Source organism: Mytilus edulis, unplaced genomic scaffold (assembly GCF_963676685.1).
Source record: "Mytilus edulis unplaced genomic scaffold, xbMytEdul2.2 SCAFFOLD_2022, whole genome shotgun sequence".
Taxonomy (NCBI): Eukaryota; Metazoa; Mollusca; class Bivalvia; order Mytilida; family Mytilidae; genus Mytilus; species Mytilus edulis.
In genome coordinates, this window is record NW_027268894.1 from 1 (window position 1) to 17844 (window position 17844).

The 17844-nt window shown below is 32.0% G+C and overlaps 2 protein-coding genes across 2 annotated transcripts; one reads left to right on the forward strand and one right to left on the reverse strand.

Moving 5' to 3' along the window:
* Positions 1-4002: 4002 nt before the first annotated feature.
* LOC139509037 (mucin-3A-like) lies at positions 4003-11730 on the reverse strand (the record flags this gene model as incomplete). Its single annotated transcript, XM_071296060.1, is given in 7 exon segments — positions 4003-4096; positions 4528-4624; positions 5821-5931; positions 6510-6599; positions 6923-7029; positions 8235-8386; positions 11581-11730. Coding segments are annotated over 7 exon segments (709 nt in total), but the record flags the coding sequence as incomplete, so codon positions are not given.
* Positions 11731-11833: 103 nt separating this feature from the next.
* LOC139509038 (poly(A)-specific ribonuclease PNLDC1-like) lies at positions 11834-17443 on the forward strand (the record flags this gene model as incomplete). The annotated part of the gene is made up of 6 exons (XM_071296061.1): positions 11834-11955; positions 14605-14730; positions 15372-15411; positions 16277-16352; positions 16619-16666; positions 17349-17443. Coding segments are annotated over exons 1-6 (464 nt in total), but the record flags the coding sequence as incomplete, so codon positions are not given.
* Between the last annotated feature and the right edge of the window lie 401 nt (positions 17444-17844).

A 17844-nucleotide genomic window follows, 5' to 3' on the forward strand; every position in this document is an offset into this window, starting at 1 on the left:
AATCCGGCGTTGTTTGAAACAGGTAGTCACAGGAAAATGAGGGACTCGTTCTATGTTTTTTCATTTATACCCTCTGGGGAGACTGTCCGTAACTTTCTTATCCAAAATCTTTCCCGAGCGACTCTGTCGACCTTCGACCAACCCTCGTTGTGGTCTATGATCGTGATGGTAAGGTTTTTGAGATCAGCTTGTGTGTGTCCAGGTGATCTCAAATGACGACTTACGGGTAGGTCGGGCTTGCAAGTGTAGTCACTTCGATGACCATTCATGCGTTTGTTAAATGGCTGCTCTGTCTCACCAACATACTGCATGCCACATCGACATTGAAGGAGGTATACAACATTCTGAGTTTTGCAAGTTACATTGCAATATATAGTGTACACAGACCCAGTCGAGTGGCAAGTGAATGTTTGAGTATTCAGTATTTGTTGACAAGTCAGGCAACGTCTGTTACCACATGACTTGCACCATCCTGCAATTGAACAGCTTTTATTTGAGGAGACGTCAGCTCTAACAAATAAGTCTTTCAGACTTGCTGGTCTACGAAAAGCTAAGACAGGAGGATTGGGAAAGATCTTGGATAATTTAGGGTGTTTGGCAATAGTTTGCCAATTGGCACGGATCAAACGTGAAAGGTTATTAAAGGCTGGATTGTATGTAAGAACAAACGGGACTATTTTGCTGCGCCTCTTCCGTTTGTACTGTAAGAGGTCATTGCGGCTGTTATTGTTAGCGCGCGCAAACCCCTTATCTATGTCCAATTTCTTATAACCTCGTTTTGTCAAAAATCCGCGAAGTTCCTGTAACCGTTTCGTGACAGCCTCCTCAGAGGAGCAAATCCGCTTGACTCTGAGAGCTTGACTGTACGGGATACTTTTTGTACAGTGTTTGGGGTGACAGCTTTTGGGAGAAAGGTATTGATGTTTATCTGTGGGTTTACAGTAAAGGTCTGTTGATATGACACCGTCCTTTATAGATGTGAATTGACATGATTCATTTGTCATTGTGCAATATCTGTTATCCGAAATATCTAATATTTGTGTATTTTATAGTTATTTAATGGTGATGTTGTACCCTTTTTGACTTGTTATATATATATATATATATATATATATATATATATAAAGTCTATACCTTTCTGTTTACATCGTTCACATCGTATACATCGCGATGTTGACAATATTGTGTCAACATCGTATTTATATTGTATATATAGAGTCTATACCTTTCTGTTTACATCGTTCACATCGTATTCATCGCGATGTTGACAATATCGTGTCAACATCATGTTTATATTGTATTTATATATATATAAAGTCTATACCTTTCTGTTTACATCGTTCACATCGTATACATCGCGATGTTGACAATATTGTATCAACATCGTGTTTATATTGTATATATATATATATATATATATAAAGTCTATACCTTTCTGTTTACATCGTTCACATCGTATACATCGCGATGTTGACAATATTGTGTCAACATCGTATTTATATTGTATATATAGAGTCTATACCTTTCTGTTTACATCGTTCACATCGTATTCATCGCGATGTTGACAATATCGTGTCAACATCGTGTTTATATTGTATTTATATATATAAAGTCTATACCTTTCTGTTTACAACGTTCACATCGTATACATCGCGATGTTGACAATATTGTGTCAACATCGTGTTTATATTGTATATATAGAGTCTATACCTTTCTGTTTACATCGTTCACATCGTATACATCGCGATGTTGACAATATCGTGTCAACATCGTGTTTATATTGTATTTATATATATAAAGTCCATACCTTTCTGTTTACATCGTTCACATCGTATACATCGCGATGTTGACAATATTGTGTCAACATCGTGTTTATATTGTATATATAGTGTCTACACCTTTCTGTTTACATCTTTCACATCGTATACATTGTAATGTTAACAATATAGTGTCAACATCTTGTTGTTGTTGTATATACATGTACATTTTTTTTCGTTCTTTTTTTTAAAATAAGTTAACATGGTTAAGCAGTTAGTTATATAGTTAAAATTGTTTTCCATTTTTCATGTCGGCGTCTTTTATTGTTAACTATGCAATATAAACTTTGCTCAATGTTAAAGGCCATACGGTTATCTATAGATGTGCCAGTTAGTATGTATGTACTGGAAATTTTACTTATTTGCAATCATACCACTTCTTTTTTTATAAATACCTTTCTGTTTAAATTGTTCACATAACAATTCTAACAATATTGTGTCAAAATCTAGTTTATATTTTATATTGAGTCTATGGTACGTATATAAACGTTAAACTAACTGTATTTGTTTGCACCTGTCCTTAGTCAGGAATCTGTCGTTCAGTAGTTGTCGTTTGTTGAATTGTTCATACGTGTTTCTGGTTTCATGTTTTTTTACATTAGACCTTTATTTTTCCTGTTCAAATAGTTTTACACTAGTGTTTTTTTGTACCTTTCATAGCTTGCTACTCGATAAAAACCAAAACTCCGTATTAATGTCAAACCTATAGGGGTATACTTATAAAAGATGTAACTTAAATAAAAAGTTGTCTCATTTGAACTTATACCGCATCTTCTTATATGTATACATCGCTATGTTAACGATGTCAACGATGTAAACAATATATAAGAGTTCAAACAATGTTAACAAAGTTGACTAGATATCATTTTAATATTGTGTACATCGCGATGTTAATGATGTCAACGATGTTAATGATGTCAACGATGTAAACAATATATAAGAGTTTAAACAATGTCAACGATGTTCACACGACATCGTTTTAACCTTGTAAACATCACGATGTTAACAATGTCAACGATGTAAACAATACATAAAAGTTCAAACAATGTCAACAATGTTGACACGACATCGTGTTTACATTGTATACATCGCAATGTTAATGATGTCAACGATGTAAACAATATATAAGGGATCAAACAATGTAAACGATGTTGACACGACATCGTGTTAACATTGTAAACATCGCGATGTTAACAATGTCAACGATGTAAACAATATATAAGAGTTCAAACAATGTCAACGTTGTTGACACGACATCGTGTTTACATTGTATACACAATGTAAACAATATATAAGGGTTCAAACAATGTAAACGATGTTAACACAACATCGTTTTAACATTGTTTACATCGCGATGTCAACAATGTATACATTATATAAGGGTTCAAACAATGTAAACAATGTTGACACTATATTGTGTTTACATTGTAGATATTGCGATGTCGACAATATTGAATAAACATCCTTCACTGGACATGAATGACTATGATTTATAAAGTAAGGCCTGACACCACTTGCGAGTATGGTCTTGAGGAAACGATGATAGTCCGACGGAAGGGGACGATAAATGGCTTTCCCGTGTTAAGAGAGAGCCATATCTCTTGCACGTAAAAGACACCCTTGTAGATTTCGAAAAAGACAGGCTAATGCTGCTACAAGGCAGCACTCGCATCCGCAAAGTGGAGAGGGATTAATATAAGTTTCAATAACTTGTTTCCCAATCCACTTTAAATAAATATGTTTAAACTAAAGTAAGGCCACATGAAACCATTTTCTAGTTCTCAGACAATGACTTCTAATAATTTGATAAGGGAAGGAGTGTATTTAATTGTTTAATTCAATCATGTTAATAATTTGTGGATATAGACCAGTAATTTTTTTAAACTCTGTCTGTAAAGCAAATATTTTTTTAGAGCACTTAATTTTCATGAGTAGAAAATTACAAAACTAGGATCTTTCCCTTTCTATCTTCATCTAGTAATTTGAAAATTGCAAAAAAAGATTTACGCAAAGTAGGCTAGAAGGAGTTAAATGCGTGATTGGTTGATTGGAAGCCTGGCAGAATTTTAAAGTTCGGACTCTTCAAAAAATGTCTGGGTCAAAAAGGGGGTGCATGTTAATCTTCAATATGTTTTATACACACCAAAAAGATGATAAATATTATATATAATTAAATTATGTTTACCTAGTGAATTGGCCGTTTGGTACTGACCACCTGTCTGTGATTGTCCACTACATGTACCTGTTGCAGGTGTATTTACTGTTAAGGTAACTGTAACCTAAACAGAAATCAAATAAAATCATTCAGATCCACTAAATAATCCTGGTTTATTTAAATTACTATTTACTGGATTGTTATTCATAGAGGGAAACATAACAAAATATTCATTATCAAATAAATATTTTTAGAAATTGAAGTTATTTTCTTTTATAAAAACATTAAAATTTAGAATTCCCCGAAATAAAGCTTCCAACCATGTAATTCCTCAATTAAAGCCAAATAAATCAATCATATTAAACCTTAACAAAAATACCCCCTCCCTCGGATTGAAATTTTTGATACAAAAAATTAAACAACCTATCTTACTTATACACTAGCTTTTTAGATAACAGACAGAGATTAGAATCTTTTGGGGAGTGAATACTACCTGGTTCCACTCTGAAAACCTGATTCACTAAAAAATGGCAAAACATAATATTAAGGACTAACCGGTACTTCCCTGGCACCAATAGCAGCTGTGGCTGTTAGGAATGTTAAACCAGTTCCAGTACATGTAATGGTAACAGGGCTTCCAGCAACTACATCACTGTAAAAATGTTATTGAATCATGTAGTTAAAAAATTAATAAGAGTATAGTTCCATACATTTTGTACCTAAATTTAAGAAATATCTTAACTATTTTTTAGACACATATATACATAAAGATAAAATTAATTTAGTATTTTCATGAAATTTGTGGGAACAGATGAACCCCAAGTTAAAATGTTCAACAGATTACAAATTTTCTATATGGAACTTGTATGCACACTTTGTAAAAACCATGAAATTAAATATCCATGAAAATGTAACTTGTCAACAAAAAATTTGTCTCCCCTACTGTTTCTGTTAATCGCAGGCTCAACAAAAATGAGGAAATAAGTCAATAAAATATTTATGTTAACACTATCTTTTGATTGTAAGAAGCTTATGTCCAAGTTGGGTAAAAATCCAGGATAGTTTTTGAATCTAATAAATGTTTAAAAACTTTAACTGCAGACTGAATGTAACGTAAACTTGAAGAAAACAAAATTTCCTTCTAGATACTAGCTTTTGATCATAAACAAGCTTCTGTCCAAGTTTGGTACAAATCCAAAATAGTATAAGAAAGTTATTAAAATTTTTAAAAGTTTAACCACACAGTGACTGTGTTGTTTCCTGGCAGAAAATCGTAAGTCCATTTAAAAGTAAAATACGGAAAAATGGATTTATTTTTTTACAAAATTTACTTCTGGATTCTATCTTATGATCATAAACAAGTTTCTGTCCAAGTTTGGTACCAACCCAGGATAGTTTAAGAAAGTTATTAAAATTTAAAAAACTTTAACCACAGAGTGAATGTAATATTTCCTGGCAGAAAAACTAAGTCAATTTATAAGTAAAATACAGAAAAACGGAATTTTATTTTTACAAAATTTACTTCTAGATACTATCTTATCATCATAAACAAGCTTCTGCCAAGTTTGGTTCCAACCCAGGATAGTTTAAGAGAGTTATTAAAATTTCAAAAACTTTAAACCACAGAGTGACTATTTGTGACATGTTGTATGTTACATTTTTAGGAAAAGTGTGACTGAAAAAATTATATGTGTTCTTGGTTGATAAAAACTTTTATAGTCTTAGAACACAACACAGTGAGAGTGAAAATGATGAGTCCAGGACTCATGGAAATGCCTTACTGAGAACCCTGGATATTCATGAAAATAAATGAAATCACAGTATTTCATATACATAAAAAGTACAAACCTTAGTCTAACATTAAATGTCTGTTGTGTATTTTGACTGTTGATAGCCACTACATCTTTAGTACCAGTAGGACAAATACTGACTGTAGGAGCACTTACAATGGTGAATGATCTGAAATGAAAAAAAAATATTATTAATCTTAAAACATTACTTATGCATAAAATATTGCCTAAGCTTAACAACACAGCAGTGGTAAATTTAGGCAGGTTGACCTTGATTAAGGGAAATAACTCTTAAAATCACCAGTACGTTTGTGTCAGCCAATATGATTGATCTATATGCCATTTTGTGCTTCTTTGTTACACATTTGTTTCTTCATTTAGTGATTAAGATGATAACAAATGTTGACTGCTGTACCCCTATTTAAGACATTTTTACCTGTAATGTCTATTTGGTTTGTTCACGCATCATTGTCAATATGATGGAATTTGATGTGACCGTTATATAAGTGAGTGGTTTAGCTAGCTATAAAACCAGGTTCAATCCACCATTTTCTACATAAGAAAATGCCTGTACTAAGCTAGGAATAGGACAGCTGTTATCCAATAGTTTGATGTGTTTGAGCTCTTGATTTTGCCATTTAATTAGGGACTTTCCGTTTTGAATTTTCCTTGGAGCTCAGTATTTTTGTGGTTTTACTTTTTTCATGGTCTTTTAAAAAGGACTTTTAATAAGTAACTTATACATACGATGGTGAACTTATAGATTCTGTTTTGTTGAATTGAAGACCAGAATCACTAAAACATCTGATGTCTACTGCCTGTCCTTTAACTGGAGCACTGAAACAAAAATAGTTTATATGATAATCTATTAATATAAACCTCTCATTTTTTCAGGTGGATTCAATTGGATTGAATGATAAAAAAGAAAAGTAAACTGGTCTAACATCATAAAAATTCCTAAAACTGTTTTTAAAAATATTTTAAAATCTCTATACTCATGATAATAGGCTATAAAGCATATAATCATGAATTTGAAGCATTTATAAAAAGCAATCTATTTTTACTCAAGGCTATAAAGATCTGCTGTGACGAGCTTTAATTTTGACATTATGCTGTAAATTTTTTCATGCTTTTTTTTTCAACAGTCTAAGAGATATTACCTAAATTGAACATTTCCACCACGATTTGCCTGAGTTAAAGTTACTGTTTGTATAGTGGCTGAACTAAATCCACTTCCACTTGTACTCAACTCACATCCAACAACTATCTGAAATAATATCACACAAATAAATGAATTATGTTTATCTATATGCATGTATTAGCGAGTGAAGTGTGTGAAAAAAAACCAATAATTTTTTGTGTGTAAGTCTTTGCAAATTTTTATTTTCTTGAATATTGATTATCTTTTTATTATCAATAAAATTGAGAATGGAAATGGGGAATGTGTCAATGAGACAACAAACCGACCATAGAACAGCATGGCTGGTTACATTGGTCAAAATTCAATTATGATGTCTTCTAGCTTTCATCTGGATTTGCTAATGTGAATTAAGGCAAACATGAAACCATCCCTTATGATGTCACATAGATACAATAAATCTCTACATGTAGAACAAAATCTGATTAAAGATCATTAAACCAGTAATATCAAGTTTACCTACACATAATTGTCTTAAATTCTTTAGAGAAACAAATTTGAGAGGTAGATGTCAGTGTATTCCTAAGGCCAAATAAAATATATGTGTGGTTCCAGTTACATACTTTTAAAAAAATAGGGTCGGTAGGTCGGCAATTTTTTTTTTTTTTTTAATGTCAAAATCCGGAAAAGAATCGTGTGTTTAATGAAATTGTTTCCCTTATTATACACGCCCCAACCGGAAGTCCAACATTTTTACATGTGTGTGTGGTTGTAAAATAAACAGCCATGATACGTTTTTAGTTAATTTTGTTGCATTCTGTTATGAATTCTTGCATTTTAGCCATAACAGATACTTGTGATGGAAATTCAGATGACAGAAATCTATGAATTTAATTATTTTAATTCACAATCCTCAAAATTTGATCGTTTGAAAATTTATTTTTAAGAAATGAAAAAAAAGTTCTAGGGTCTGGGTTTTTTAACTAGGGTCGGTCGGGTTACTGGAACCACACATATATTTTTATTTGGCCTAACTCTGTCTGACAGACAAAATGTTATACAAAAAGTCATAATGTCAAACAGAATTTTTCAGTTGATTATGTATAGAGTAGAAAAACATCAAATTTCTTTTCAGTCAGACAAACCCAAAAACAGTTTGGCACAGACTGAGATGGTGGATAATTGTCTCATTGGCAATCATACAACATCTCCTTATTTTTATATTGTACGCAGACTTTGGCAAAATAACATATTAAATATTAAATATTCATTAAAAAAATAACTTATACAATGTTTCCTCAATCCACAAAAAAGAAACCACAGTCAATACATACATTTCCTGTTATTGGAACATCAGCATTATCCACAGGATTTTTGTTTTCTACGAATACAGGTATCACAAGAGATGCTGATGCTGAATTCTCATTATAGGAAAGAGATGACACAGTGTTATTTGGCAATGTTCCAATATAGACTTTTCCAATACCTGTAAAAGAAATAAGAGATTAGTAATTTTAAGAAAAAGATGCTGTTCATCATTGTCTATATATAAAAGGTGGGTGGGTTGGGGAGGAGGGTGTTCCTTTATTTTTTGTACCATTTTAATTTTATTTTTTCCCTTTATTCTGTACATTTTACCCATTGAAATGAATGTCAAAAATTAATTCTTATAACAGGAACAGCATCATGTTTTAACTTTCTGTACATTGTAAGCTGTATTTCATTCTTTTTGGGTATTAATTTTGCCAAAAAATTAAGTATTCACAGAATATTTTTTACATCTTCTAAATACTTTCGTCATGTTCGTCCACAGGCAGTCAGGATTACTACTTGTCATGTAAATAAGGATTACTTGTACAAGTAGTACCCCTGACATGATACATCTGCTTCATTATACAGCAAGAATGTTAGATGTTTGATATTCCACATTGTCATTTGTGGCAAATTGGCAATATGTTAACGCATCACAAACAGAAACTGCCATATACATCTACATTGTATGATGATCCACCAGCACGTTGATGGCAATATGTTTAAGAAATAATTGATGCAAGCTATACCTTAACATGGGTTGGCATTATATTCGTGATTATTTTTGCCTCGAGCGATAGTGAGGGCTAAATAACACGAATATAATGTCTACCCATGTTAAAACTACAACAAAGTATAACTTGCATCAATTATTTTGATTCTGAATAGGACAATTAAGGTAATTTCTATGTCCGATAAGTATAAGTGTTAAAGCGTTGGTGTAGGCTCTTCCGTGAACCTCCTTTTTTTGTTTGTAAAGAAGCAAACGGCTGGCACTGTGATTTTTCAGAGGGAGGAGTTTGAACAGCCAGCATGAACGGTTGTCGTATCTACAATGTAGGTCAAATATGTCAATTTTGGAATGCAACACATTACAGTCATAATAAATGAATAAGTAACATCATGTGCACCATTTAAGAGTTTGAAAGTGTTTTAAAGTTAAAGGAATTATATTAAGTGCATGATAATTTGATAAAATTCATTATTCTGAAGAAGTCAATATACGCATGTGCAAACAAATTTTATTGGATTTACAGTGATCTGGAAGGATTTTTTCTCTATGGGCCCAGGGCCCCTCAAAAATAAATTCAATGGGCCATTTAAAAAAAATATGGGCCATGTTGTCAAATGAGTGGGCCATTTGCATGATTTGAATTGATTACAGTGAAAAAAAATTAATGGTGTATATTTCGCCAAAGAGGTGGTGGTACATTTTTTGTACTTACCTTACTGATTCTAAATAATATCATGGATATTGTTGCTGTGATTTTGTAATTTCAATTTCAAAGAATATAAAATAAGTTCTTCCAAACCAGACAATATTATATTTAAGATAACCTTTATTTACAATATTTAAACTGGTACGGTTGTCTTGTTCATGTTCATGTTTCTTTTACATTAAATTTGGGTCTTCGTCGATACCATGCTTATTCCAACGTTCCGTATTAGAGGACGTTTCTGGCATATCCTCTGCACTTCTTGTATTATTATTACTTCATCACAATGACAACAATAACAGTAGAGAGTATCATTAAATGATAGAACAAAACAACAATTCGTTGAAGGCATGTTTACAAAATGTCAAAACGAGCCAAAGACCACTCCAAAAAGTGACAAGGACAGTTAAGCGCCTTTTAAATGAAGACAAAAAATATTTTTATATTCATAAAAATGCTTTGGGTTTTTTAATCGAAATAATAGCAAGCTAAACTAATTTACAGGATTATAATTAGAGATAAATCTCGTCTGTACTAGCCAAATTTCACAAATTTAAAGTTGTTTATGAAAAATCATACCATGAATGATGGTTAATTACGTTTTTTGGGTAATCAGTTGTACCGCATGGTTCTATAATTACCATATGAAAACACCCAAGACGTCCCAAAAATATATAGGTGCTCCTATCATTGGAGGAACATTACACAGTTGTGTACACACACATGGCAGCACGGAATACGATCGTTAATCCATTTTGATGATATTTAAACGTTTCGAAACAAAGTGAAAAATATTGTGCGCCACATGGGCGCTTACATAAGTCACTCTATGCACCATTTCTGGTCGATAAGCGCTATAGGCGCAGGGCGCACGTCCTTCCCGATCACTGGATTTAGAGCACGAGTTTGTTCACAAAGCGAAAGAAGCATGTCATGTTAGAATAACGCATCAAAAACAGAAATAGTTCGAGATTACTCTGACGTCCAACGGCTGTTTTGTCAGACAAGCTGGGGCCGTGGGACATCAGAGCTCGTCCAATATAAAAAATTGGATATTTGCCCACCCAAAATAGATGCACTGCTTCGTCGCTTCTGGTGCCGACAGACATGTACAAGAAGGTAAATGCTTATCTAAAGGTATTTCAATATATTTTAAAATGCCAAAGTCAAAATGCAGAAATCGATGGGTCTCTGTGAAAACTGTTAAAATATGGAAAAATAAAGGTTGGCAGGTATGTGAAACTTACATAAATGAAAAGATTAATGAAAAATGAACAGATTGATGCCCGATTTATATATTTCCAAGGCCATCAGTCGGCACCAGAAGCGACGAAGCAGCACATCTATTTTGGGTGGGCAAATATCCACTTTTTGATATGGGACGAGCTCTGATGTCCCACGGCCCCTGCTTGTCTGGCAAAACAGCTGTTGGACGTCAGAGTAATCTCGGACTAAAACAGAAACTGCCATATACATCAACATCCTATGATGATCCATCAGCACATTGATGGCAATATGTTAACACATCACAAAAAGAAACCTTCATTTACAAACAGGTTAAAACTCTAAAATTTAGCAGGCAGACAGACAAGGTTTAAAATACTGATATGTACTGACTATGGATCAGTATTTTAAACTTTGCCTATCTGCCTGCTGCGAAGTTTTTTTTAAATTCTATATTCATTCTAGTTCTATTCATATTTGACTGAAATGTTTTGATTAGCGGTTTATGTTAACAATTTTGATGTTCATGACATTTGAGCTTTATATTAATTTGTGAATTTGCAAATGGGATTAAAGATTGTTATTAACAACCAAATGATTTCTTAAAATGAGCTAGTTTCCTTCTGACAGCTAAATTGCTCGCAACTTGAACATGCTGCAACAGGACTAGTTCTGAAACATGTGAAATAACTATGGAGTAAAGACTAACCCTGACTTGAAATTACTTGAAAAAGTAATGATATCAAAATGTAATTAATGAAAGACATTTCAGAGAAGTAAGCTTCGTCTTGGGGATAGATTGACTGTTATCTTTAGTTTAGCAGAATCTTCTTGTCAAATTGTCCGCCATTGTTGATGCCTAAAGTGAAACTAACGATATTTTATAAGACTAATTTTGATTGGTTTAAAGTTTTGTATTTACCAATGAAAAATTTTGTAACATTAAAAAATATTCCAAGGGGAGAAAACTCATATTTTTAAGGTATAACTTCTTTAGCAGACAGCATGGTTGGAATTACAAAAGCAAACTTTGAGGATGTTTTTCCAACTGTAGAAACTGCTATCAGAAAGGCTGAATTTATAGGTATAAAAAAAGACATGAGTTACATGGAAATAGCACGTAGCAACGAAAAAAGAGCATTTTAAACATGAAACTTAGTCATGTTAGTATACAAAATGATTTATCTCACCAGCCAACAGTTAGTTTTACATGGTAAAATGACATTGGAATATATTTTGAAATATCTTTATATAAGTGTTTACCTTCTTGCACATGTATGAAACCAGAACAGGGCCGTAACTAGGGTTCAAATTCAGGGGATGCAGTAGTTTGGGGGCCGCCTAGTCCAAATAATTATGACGTCTGGCAAGGCTATTTTATTTTTTTTGCCGATTTAGGCCCCCAAGATTGGAGGGTTGGGTGGCGTAGCCCCCAACGATTTTTTTCTCTCAGTCATTGGCTAAAAATGACCCGTTTCCCTTTGATTTCCTTACTTTAAGAAGCATCAGTATTGCTTGAACCGGGAAGCAACTTTTATGCAAAAACAAGGTGAGATTGCTGTTCGGGGTGAGCCAAGGCTCCTTCTTGAAGGCCGTACTTTGACCTATAATTGTTAACATTAAATACATTGTAACTGTGGATTTTTTTCTCAAATGATATGCCTGAAAATTACCTGTTTTCCTTCGATTTCCTTACTTTAAGAAAGATCAGTTTTGCTGGATCCTAATGGAGCAATTTTCATGCAAACAATTATTATTATATGTATTTAAAGATATAACTGGTAAGTTCAAAAATCATATATAAAGCAAGATTATAGAACGCAAGATATTTTTTTTTATTGAGGATCTTGAATTTCAATATTGTTGAAAGCTGAACAGACATGTATATAACTAAAACCAGGGACTTTCTATACTAGTCTAGTATATACTTAGTATAGAAAGTCCCTGCTACAACGAATGGAAGTGTTTACCTACTAAGGCATTGACCATAATGTTCTCGTATGATCAGGATTCAGCCGGTAACAAATTTCCGATATCTTAAAAGATTCACAATACAAAAGGAACTTCCTCTGCTTAATTGAGCCCCCAAATAAATGTGAATAGTTAAGTTTTTATTCAAAATTATCGAAAGCAAAGTTTTATATGTGTTCTCTTACGAATACTGACCCCCTCAATACAGTACTGAATAACAGACAAATGGCCACACGAAAAAATAAAATAAAACAAATACTGAAACGGTTAACTTTCGATTAAAAATCCGAATAATGATAGACATATCACGTATCATGACAACACTGTTAAAACTGTAATTTAGTGTTGTTTATGATATAAATCCAAGTTCTTCGTGTACATATTGTCAATATTTTATTGCTTCAAAAAAAAAATTGGTGTAGAAAATTCAACTGCCTCATAGGTAGTTACAGCCCTGCAGAATAAAATATAATCTCATGTTAAGTCAAACCCCAAAACCATCTTGACTCTTGGCCTTGTAAAAGAGAGTAGTCTGAGATTACGCTGATGTCTAACAGCTGTTTTGCCAGACAAGCTGGGGCTGTGGGACGAGATTACTCTGACGTCTAACGGCTGTTTTGCCAGACAAGCTTGGGACGTCAAAGCTCTTCCCATATCAAAAAGTGGATATTTGCCCTTCCAAAATGGATGCGCTGCTTCGTTACTTCTAGGGCTGACTGATGGCCTTGGAATTATATAAATTGGGTATAAATCTGTTCATTTTTCATTTATCTCTTCATTTCATATACGTTTCACCATCCTGCCATCCTTTATTTTTCCACATTTTAACAGTTTTGTAACATAAAATATTGTACTCCATGAAATATTGTCTGTCGGACAAAATTTCCTATAAAATTTCCATGAAATTTTGTCACCTCCTTCTGGACAATATTTCACTATGAAATTCTGTTCATGACAATGCTTCACTATGAAATACTGGCTTTAAAATATTTTTAATCAAATTATTACACAATTATACATAAGTACACAAGCATGCAGCATGCACATTTTTAGATTATGAGTGAAATGGTTTTGTATAGCAAGGAATTCATAGTACAGTACTTCTAATAGTGAGTTTCAAATTTGCATAGATACATTGCAAATGGTTAATTATTGATTAAGTTAATTGTCTAACGTATATATGTTCCATTGTATTACATTATAATGTACAAATATAAGTAATGTAATGACAATCACTTATTTTGTAAACATACACAGCCACATGTCGCAGGAAAAAAAATCCTATATACCTTCTCTTACATTAATATATATGTTGATTACCTCCCCTTGACGTGGCCTTCATGAGACAGAATTCAATAACAATCTGTCTATGAAATATTGTCTCAATACTCATAAAATATAACCTCCCTTTACCAGGACAAAATTTCATAATATTCATCAGTGAAATATTGTCTCAATTCACACAAAATATAACCTGCCTTTAACAAGACAAAATTCCATAGGATTCATCTGCATGATCTGTGAAATATTGTCTATATACAGACAAATTTCACTATGAAAATTTGTCCATCTCTGGACATTTTTCCATAGACGAGGACAATATTTCATGATACGTAGTTATGAAATATTGTCTTGTGGTACAATATTTCATAGGAAAATATTTTGCTTTACATTTTCACAGTGACTCATTGATTCTGGCATTTTGACTTAGTAAATGAATTTGAACATGTTGAAAGCTAAAGTCTTTGTCTTTCTTTGTCAGCTTTAGATGCAGAATTTACTGGATTACAATTAAACAAACAGACTAAAAGTACTTTATTTGATACAAGTGAAGAAAGATATGCCAAACTTAGAAGAACCATATCCAACATCACAATATGTCAGATAGGTAAGCGTAAATTGTAGTACATTGTACATGTATTTTAAATTTTGAAGTCTGTGGGTAATCAATATAAAGATTTTCTTTAAATTCCCCTCTACATTGGAGGGGTCATCAAGTGTTACTCTTGTCAGTTTGTACATGTATCCCGTAATTAAGAAAAAGTATTTAATATTCAATTTTATATATAAATAAATAGTAAATATTCAAAAGATATTTATTTCATAAGAAACGTGACAGAATAGACAGATGACATCTGATGTTTTCAAAGATGAGTATATATACCATGTGTATACTGAAGTCTGAAGGAAAGTTTCTGTGAAACGAAACTTTGTATTTCTATCCCAGAATTTAATGATATGAAATGCACATGTATGACCAAGTGAGTAAATAAAAAAGATAATATACATATTTTACATCAATAAGAGTTTTCTAAAAAAAAATTGACAAATGAATCGATAAATATTTATAAGCCTGATAAATCTGTAGTTTAAAAAGGATTAACTCCGCAATCATGATATGCTCTGAACACTATCATGCTTATATCATCATAATTGGTTATAGAAACCTTTACAATTTAATCATTGAATATAGAAAAGTGAATTGTTTGATCAATACTATATTCCTTTTATTTTTTTGTTATATTTCAGGTGTCTCAGCATTTGTGAAAGATCCTGACTCAGAAAACAAGTAGGTTTTCTAGTACTATAGCTAGTATCATATGTATGCTATAATTTTATTATGTTAATGCTGTCATGGCTGTCTATAACCTATGAAAATGTGAAGAACTAACTAAAAAATAGAATAGCAGGCTACTAATTTCGGATAAACCCATACATAATGTGGCTGGGTTAAACATTTTTGTTAGCCTTCAATCCGCCCTACTGCTATAAACCTGAGGGACAGTGGTGTTACAGCACAAAGTATCAAAATCAGTGGAAAAGGGCTTAACACATCAGATCACTACAAAGCAGAAAAACATCTAATGAAAAAACATGAAAACACAGACCAGACATGGCAGGGTATTTATATATTCCGAACAACAAAAAAGACACAAGATTTCTGATCTCAGGTACTCCCAGTTACTGTCAGCTAGTCCAAAGTGAATGATAACTAATAAAAGAATGTATGTGTCTATTTATCTTTCTCATTTAATAGAATAAAAAATTTCTTGTATGAAGACAAGTCAAACCTCTTAACTATATATGCTGATGTTTGTCTTGCATGAAGCCAAAGCAAAGATTCTGAAAACACAGATATTTTTTGGTTGTATATGTACCAAAATATGAGTAAGAATGACAATTTGTACTAAAAAAAAATACAAACAAAAAAAAATGAAGTGCAAATTTCATTATGTTTAAATTGTTAATGTCAATCTACTTAGATAAATCATTTATGTAAGCATTTTCAGATTTTAGCCTGATGTGTTGCAACCATCATGACCATAACCTCAGCACAAACATGGTTGACCATACTATGAAATTTTCTTGTCTGTAATTAGAAAGAAATGTAATATTGAATTGTATTTAATACTGATTTGATCTTTATTATTTAGATATATAGCACACACCTTTAATTTTTACCTGTACCCACCTGTATTTGGACCTGTAGATGTTAGGTTCACTTGCCAGGTAAGAATACAACATTGAAAATTGCTCCTTTGCTTTCTCCACTAATGACCCTCTCATTGACCAAATAAATCTTACATTGAATTGTATGAATGAAGATAATTATATTCTTCGATGCAAAACTGAATTTATTGGAAAAATAAGGATATAGATATGTATCAATAGCCTTTATTGGTGTTAATACTGAAACCCTTATGTTTTTAAAAAGTGTTTGCCTAATGAAAGAGGGACAAGATGTTTTAAACTATTTTAATTTCTTCTTATTACAGGCTAGCAGTTTGAGGTTTCTGTGCAAGTATAATTTTGATTTCAATAAGGTGCGTTTATATAATAAGGGTAAAATTGAATAATCAGTTAAGATTTGTAGAACAATATACATATATTCAATAGAATTTCAAACAGCCTTCAATAATGACAAAAACTCAACCTGGCCTTTCATATGTCTTTGGAATGATGGAATAAAAAAATATTAAAAATTCAATACTCAAAAGAGTAAACAAACGAACTGATTGAAGCTAACATCAAATAAAAACTATTATGACATAGCAATAAAAATTAACCCACTGTTCAAAAGGCTTTCTTTTTTCTTTTTAATTTTTGTGTGATGGTCTCTCACAATTTCTTCATTACAATCTCTTATTTCCATGAATATACAAAAATCAAAGTTCTTCAATCAATTGGAAAATCTAGCAGAAATACCAGATAGCATTTTTTCAATGCGACAAAAAAAATTAAGATGATACATTTTGTATTTGTAAAAATACAACAAGTAAATTATTAAATTTTTGATATGAAATAAATTGCATCTAGCTCAAAGTAGTAGGCTTACAGTTTGTACAGCATTAACAATGAATTTATTGTAAATCATTATCAATTAAGTTTAAAAGCTATATATTTAATGAATGATAAGAATATAATGAACAATGACTTATATTGTCTTAGATAAACATAAATGGATTTTGATATCACATTAATGAAATTAATAATTATGTGTTTTAGTTTATATATGATGGTATTTCCTACTTAAATGCTGAGCAAGAACAACAGATTCAACAGTATCTGGATAGAAAAGACTTGTTTCAAGGTGTAGAAAGGTATGTGCATTCATTAACATATTGTGTGAATAACCGGAAAAATATCTTTATCTGGATTTTGTTTAAATGAATATTTTTTATTTGTTTAACAAGTATCTTGTTTTTCAATGGCAAAATAGTACTTTTCTTTTAAAATCATTATAGGATGTATTTTCTTCACAATATTTTTACAAGATTGTCCTGTCAGGGACAAACTAGAATGAAACCTTAACATACATGTGATTCTTCCGGCGGGAGTTAGAATTTCCGGCTTTTCATACCCTCTTCCTTCCCTCCTGTTAAAATTTGAAATCTTCTGCTCTTGGAAAATGTCAACCTCGTAAAATTTTCAGAACACATTTTTGTTTACAAAATTGATAGGGATAGAGAAAAAGTCAGAGAAACTCAAAATTGATATGGGT